This window comes from Penaeus vannamei, chromosome 35 (genome assembly GCF_042767895.1).
Source record: "Penaeus vannamei isolate JL-2024 chromosome 35, ASM4276789v1, whole genome shotgun sequence".
In the NCBI taxonomy this organism is placed as follows: domain Eukaryota; kingdom Metazoa; phylum Arthropoda; class Malacostraca; order Decapoda; family Penaeidae; genus Penaeus; species Penaeus vannamei.
The window spans coordinates 22,142,009-22,149,508 of record NC_091583.1 but is presented as its reverse complement, the minus strand read 5'-3'; the positions used below and the strand labels follow the sequence as shown (position 1 = coordinate 22,149,508).

The window sequence follows — 7,500 nt, the reverse complement described above, 5'->3', positions numbered from 1 at the left end:
CAAGGAAGCAGAAGTATCAGCAAAGAATCAAGAAAGAAGTGCCATTCCTTGAGTCCTGAGTACACCATTAAACTGCTAAAAACTTCATTATTGTGGCAATATGAGAAGAGAGTACTATCACCAGGAGTCTTGGAAAGATGGTCTTTCATCTCTGCTATGGTAGTGCTGATTTCAAGGGAGAGACCTTGATAGTTCTGTTGTCCCTTGCTAGGAATGCACTGTGAGATGTGAAGCCATAGCTCCCAAACAATATGTGACCAGGAATTTATGGTATGGCAAGGGAACATGGAATATGGAAAAGGATAAAACAAAGTAAACAAATGTGTTAGGAGAAATGGAAACATTAATGACAGTGAGTAATGACTCCCAACCTGTGACATCTTATATGATCTGTGATTGTAAGTGTAGTATCATCACATGGCCTGGGCATGTGATAATATTACAGTACAGTGCTCATGAATGATAGAGAAAGAGCCACCTGGTGTTTATATTACCCTTGAAAAATCTGACACAGATGTATCTCAGAACTGCATATCAATAAAGAGTAGAGCAAGCACCTACAGAACCTTAGGGAACCTTTATGTCAGTTAGTGTCTGTAATTCAGCTAAAAGAAGCCATGCCAGCACAAAACAAAGAAGGGTAGTGGAGACAAAGGGAACCCTTGTAAATTTTTTAGTCTATGTAGGTCAGTAGCATCAAATGGTATGCCCCCCAAAAATGAGACGTAAGTAAATACCCCTGGAAAGTCAAAAAGGCTGTGCCCCTAGTTGATGGAATACAAGCCAAACCATGTGTACAAGCCGTAACTATGGCTTTCAGCCATCTTTTTGCAATGGCCAAGCTACCCTGCTACTTGGCTTGTCAGTATCAAAAACCTGTGGACCTTGTAGGCCACTAGATAGGCAGCCCTATTGCACAATGTGCAAGTGTTGGATATTCAAGGGACAAGATGTATAGCTTCCTCCCAAGTATAATTGTGCAGGCAAGCCAGTGCTTCAAGCACTGTCTCCCTTATTGTGAGGGGGCCATTCTCTCTCTGGCCCTGCTATTCATCTTGAAAGCATGTTTTTCCGGGGACCATTTATTCATAAGGGACGAGATGAGCCCCTCCACCATGATCACAAAGTTTTCTATGAAAGCTACATAGCTTAGTAATGACTAAAGCATCCCACATTGCATCCAACCTTAGCTACTTCCATGAGAGCTTGGGAGCTTGGGAGCTTTGAAATATATTCATAGTTATCTCACGTGTGCTAACAAGCAACTGGCGTCAGTCAATTCCACAAGGTTGAGTATGATGCAGATGTGACTTGGCTTTATCATATGCACCACATAAATCCTGGTGGAGGTTGACCTGTGGGACATTGCAAAGGAATTCATGCCAATGCATCTTACTTGTATCACAGGGAACTTGAAAGAAAGAGAACACATCAAGACTCAATTTAGAGATAGTGAAGCTGGAAAGTTTCACAACATGGCATACACTTACCCAACTCACCCTTAGCCTCTGATGATCTTTCCTAAAGAGAAAAAGCATGGACAAAACACAGAGCAGGAACAAAATCGAAATGGGAAATGGGAAAGTGCTTGGAAACAGAAAAATAGAGAAATAAGAAAGAAGAAGTTTATGTAGAGCAACACACTCAAGGTCTTTATTCAGTGGCAGAGAGAAATTATATATGATTAGGTGTACATAACCTTGCATTTTCCACTATCTTGATAAGAAGTGCTGTGCAGTATGGAATCTACAATATTTTTATTTTAAAATCTGCTTGTGTGATTTCCTGTATGAGAGTAATTATTTATTTGACTTTGTTGGTGTTAAACATACACTATTTTGTTGGTATTTTTGTGTATTCATGCTGATATTGCAGTTTGAGTATGATAATTTTTCATTTCACAGGATCAGAAGAATATTGTGAGTTCATACTCATTTCAAAGGATGCATCTACTTAAATCAAAAGAAAATATAACTAGGTTGTTATGATAATTATAGACACCATTTTGTATCATTAAGAATGTTTCTTTTGGACCATGAATATACTGTGTAAAGATATGTGTTAGTTACTGTCATGTTTATAGATATCACTGCAGATGCAAAGATAAACTACATTAAAGTGCATTAAGATATTACTCTGCAGAGAATTATATATTTTTTTTAGATACTTGTTTATTTTTTGCAATCAAGGGCAGCACATTTAAATAGTAATGTATATAATATATAAGAATTATATTGAAGTGTAAGAAACAAAAAAGACTTCATGATATTTGTTAGATTAATAATTCAAGAATTTTCATATTATAGTAGCATGGGTATCTCAACTACTATTATCTTAAGAATTCTAAATTGGAATCTCATACAAAGGTATTGCACAGAAGCCTAGTAATCAAAAACAGTATAATTATTAAGAGAAGACAGTGATTAACACCTAGTTATATTTTCAGCTGGAAAACTCTGGTGATCCCCTGGAGTTCACCAATGCCCACCCATTGTCATACTGGACATGTGTGTATTTTCTTATTGTCACCATGTCCACTGTGGGTTATGGCGACGTTTATTGCCAGACTGTGTTTGGAAGGACTTTCCTTGTCTTCTTTCTCCTCGTTGGCTTGGTAAGTTTTTTTCCTCATTGGCTATCTATTTTTCTAATTGTTATTATTATTACTGTTATTTTTAATATGATAATGATTTTTTATGATGTTTTATAATAATGATAATTATTATTATTACTTATTATTAATACTATTATGATTATCATTATGCTTGTTACTATGGGTATCATTATTATTATTATTATTATTATTATAATTATTATAATTATTATTATTATTATTGGTATTATTAGTGTTATTATTGTTATTATTTTTCTGGTAGGAAGCTGGGGTGTCGAGGGTATTGCAGCTCCAACACATAAAGCTGTTAACCCATACAATAGTCATATTTTGCGTACTTCAAAATTTTTTCTGGCTCAGAAATTTATTTTATAAAAGGAAAAGAATGTAGAGTATTATGGACACTTTTTAAAAATCTTTATATCAAGTAGGATTGTATTCAGAAAACTCCCTTCAAATGTTTCAGCATTGTACACTTTAATATTTATCTGTTTATTTATTAAGTTATTGTTTGTTTATTTTTATGTATATATATTTATACATTCCTAATTGTCTTCTCCATTTGATAAGCCTAACCCAAGTTCCACAGAGCTGAACAAAGGGATGGCTTTCTTATTTCTTTATCACTTCATTTCATTTGTTTTATTTTATCTTTTATTCTTTTAGTTGATTTATTGTTTATTCATTTAATTTTTTGCCCTTTTAATTAAGACAGTAATACCTAAAAATTAACATAACACAGGGAGGGGATAATTTGCACCTGGTGATCCCCTGCCACTCCCCACCACCCCAGCCTCGGACACCCCAGCTCACCCCTCCCCTTAACTTGACCGAGACACTAATGGGTGGGTCCAGCCAGCCACCACCTGTGTCTAAGTGTTCCCCACCATCAGCAATCTTAGGAGTGATGATAAACCAGTCTTCTCTTTAGGGATGTTTGAATACAAAACATAATTTTTTTTTGTATATTTGGAAATAGGATCAGTGGTTGATATTGCTATACAACAAACAGTTTCATTTACTGACAGTCTACAAACAGTGACCTATGAAGTTGTTGATACTAACTTATCGTTGGAATTGGCAGTGTTGATAAGGGGACTCAGGAACACGTTTGCATAAACTCTTCTAGATAAAGATAGCTTTATTATCTATTTTGCACATAGATTCATTTGTTTCCGTTGCTTTTTCTCTCTCGACCCAAATTTCTTCTGTTTATTGCTATCTGCTACGGGAATCACCTGTCACGGGAGGGTGCCACTAGCTGGTGTGCTGGTGCTGCTCCTTGCCCAGGGTGCCACCCATTTAGGGACACCACCCACCTACTGGTGCCACCCGCCCATTGGTGCCATCCGCCCAGGGGTGCCACCCACCCAGTGTCACACACCCCATCCATCTGGGGATCTCGTGCGTCCTTTGTAAAAGGACTGTAACCTACACCACCCGTGCTGCACTGCTGAGTGTGTGGCGGCTGCCTGCAGCGGGGGCCCTGCCTGGGTTGTGTTCCCCTTTCCCCCCAACACTGCTGCACACTGACTGCTGCTGCCACAACCTCTGCTGCTAGTGCTGTAGTCCTCACCAATGCTAGCCTCAGTAGTCGATAAATAATCACCACATTGTTTCGTATATGATCCACAATGTCCTTTTAATGCTCGTGCCAGTTTTATATTATTATTGTTTTAAATTACCATTATGTTTTCTAACATATTTTTGTTCAGGTTACTTTATGCAAGTGGTTTGACTGCTTAAAGGATGTTGCCATTTGTGAAGCTATCGCTAAAAGCTGTATAATATAACCTCTTATTTGGGGTTTTTACACCAACTTAACCTTTAGTACAGCACTTAGTATTTGGCCACATTGTGATTGGTCTTTTTGATGGCTATTTAACCATGGTCATAATTAGTCAGTTGCCATTAAAATTCCACGGCCCGTGTTAGTTCTTACTAGATATCTGCTTTTCACTGGTTCTCTGAAGTTGATCCTTTCTTTATATTTGTTAAATCTACTTCCAGTATCCAGTTTGCTCTCAGTAGTACTGAGATAAATGTTGACTATGTTTGTTATAACTTGGTGTAAAATTGAAAGGTATGATATGTTTCTTAGATGAGACATTGTAGCACAGCCATTTTAAACAGTTTGAAGTATATAATACTGCTGTTTATTTAAACTGCCCAAGTTTATGTCACTCATAGGAAAACCATAGATTATATGTCAACATGCTTCCAGTACTTTACTATGATAATGACACTTCTAAGGTCAGATTTGATGCTAAGTGAAGATCTATTCTTGGTCTGGCTTTTAACCAGGAGGGAGCATGTTTTTTTATCATGTTATGGCTTTTCTTTGCCTGTAATGATACTACTAATACCTCATGCTGCAGAATGTGATAGTGCCCATGCTTCAAATCTTCCTAAAGGACCATGAATGGTATTCATTATGTTATTACATCTGGTTGAATATGTACACACGTCCCTTACACACCAGCCTTTCCCCCAACCTCCTCATCCTCGCCCCCAGCTTTTGTCTGGACTGTCACCTCTGCCAAGACATGACATCAGGTCCTATCCTTTTCTTCTATATTTTCAAAATCCTCATTTGTAGAAATTGCCTTTTAAGTAGTACTTTGACTCTAGGTTATTCTTCTTCTACAATTTTCTTTTAGCTTTATGATATGTTTGAATGATTTCTTCTCTTGGTAAATCTGGTTTGTGACTGGCATCATAGCCATACATCTTATCTTTCTATATCAATATTCATATTTTTAGCATTGTGCCTTCTTGATATGATATTGCTTTCTTGGCCATCATCTTTATCTTCTCTGGTTCTTGAGCTTTTGATCATGTTTAGCTATGCCTCTGTAGTGTTCATTTGCATTGCACTTCCAATCTTTGGTCTTATAGTGCTTTGTCTCCAGGAGCCTTTATAGTAGAGAATTCATGATATTCTTATAGTGGCATAGTTTATAATTCTTCTTGCCTACCATAGTGACTAATATTTAGAATGACTTAAAGCATTCTGACAGTAATTTGATGTCCTCTTATGATATAGATTTGATATGTATATGTAAAGTAACTTCATAATTATCATATAAAATCTTTACATCTGATATATAAGGACAAATGATAAAAATGACATCAGGGTTGTTACTGATGACTTAATTGTCATGATAGTATAGTGACAATATTTTTTTTAACATGACTTCATAGTTTCTAACTGTGACCCCAGAACCCTTTACAGCAACCTATGAACTAACAGGAGACACAATTGTTTCATCATCTTATAGTGCTTTTGTAGCTGCCCTCCCTAGAGAGTTTTAGTTGTTCTTCTGTGATAACTACTTAGTGTCTCTTGGTAGAGATTTCATACATCTTCCTATTTGGTCATTATTAGTTCCTTGTTTTTTCTCAAGACTCTTTGTGCCACCTTTCTAAGGGTCCTACATGGGCCATGACCCAACTTTCACATCCAGATTTAGTTTACTTTCAAATAGTACTGTTACATTATATACCACTATCTTACATGCAAAAATATACGCACATTTCTCTGAGTGCTTCTAGTGCCTCTTGTGCTCCTTCTTACAGTGCCTTTAGGGTCCTAAGATGCCATTAGTATAACATCCTAGTGCTATATGATGGCACGCTATTTGTGCTTTCTCCTTCAAAATAACTGTTCAGAGTTCTTACATCATCAGAAGCTTACTCTTATGACACCTTCAGAGATCTTATAACATGATCCTTATGGCTCTATGATATCCATTGTATGTTGTGTTACTAAGCTTTGATTTATCATTCCTGCTTATAATTTCCATAAGATCAAGATTCAGCTTGTGTCATCCAGTTAATTGTTGTATTCTCCTCTAACATATCATGGATAGATCTGGCTCTTTTAATTTCTGTTCTGCTCAGGATAGGCCTAATCTGATCACTGGTTCACCATGTCATATTTAACATTTGTTTATGTGTTATCCTTAGGTTTCTTAAATTCAAACTTGGTGCTTTCCATGAGTATTCTCCTTTCAGTTTCTTTTATATTTGGTTTTGTCCTAAATGTCCAATACCAAGGCAATTCTTTATTCACTATTACTCCTTTGATGGCCTATAGACCTTTACTAATCAGTTGTTGAAGATCTTACTTCTCATGGTTGTAGTCACCTAACTTGATTTTTCTCTTTGTTACTTGTTATAATCTTTCTATCTATTAACAAACTGTTCCCCTACTACCCCATATCCACCACCTGTGTGGTTTCTTTCCTCTCCCCACCCTAATCCCAAACACCATCCTGATGTGTGTGCGTATACATGAGATTGGGTACTCAAGTCTGTTTGAGCATCGTACATGGCGGACTTGTTGTCATTGAAGCATCAGAAGAATCAAGACTTGAGCCTCGTTATATATATATAGGCGAATTTTAATTTTGGAGAGACAGTCAGATTAATAAGTGATCAGTTAATAGTTGTTATTATGGGTAGCGGTGGATTATGCACCAAGTGTACATGTGGGAGTGTGGCCAACCCACATGACGCATGCAACACCGACAGGTGATTCCCCTGTGGCTTGTGAGGACCGAGTAACTACCAGCTTGGACATGCACTGTCAATACTGCCATTTCTTTCTGCACGCTGGTATTGGCGTGGCTGCCACACAGTGCCTGTCTGTGTCACACTTATACAACACCTTGGCCGCACCTGAACACTAACAGCTTAGCTTCCGCAACTGCTAGCCCTGCTTATTTCTCAGCTGTTGTCACACTTGATGGCACAGTTTGTGGATTTTGCAGGAATAGGGGAAGGGTGGAGCAGTGTGCTACTGGTACCCTCACTGTTGTTGTATCTTACAACCTTTGCTGCAGGTAGTGAAGGGAATGGCCGTGGCAGCTGATATTTCTGCT

General features: G+C 37.5%; 1 protein-coding gene across 11 annotated transcripts in view; it reads left to right on the top strand.

Moving 5' to 3' along the window:
• Positions 1-7,500, top strand: part of slo (calcium-activated potassium channel slo) — a 365,574-nt gene that overhangs the window by 219,693 nt on the left and 138,381 nt on the right. For all 11 annotated transcript variants that reach the window (XM_070114255.1, XM_070114254.1, XM_070114251.1 and 8 more), the window contains exon 6: positions 2,447-2,614. In XM_070114255.1, the coding sequence (XP_069970356.1) occupies positions 2,447-2,614 (168 nt within the window). The remainder of the gene's footprint in view (positions 1-2,446; positions 2,615-7,500) is intronic.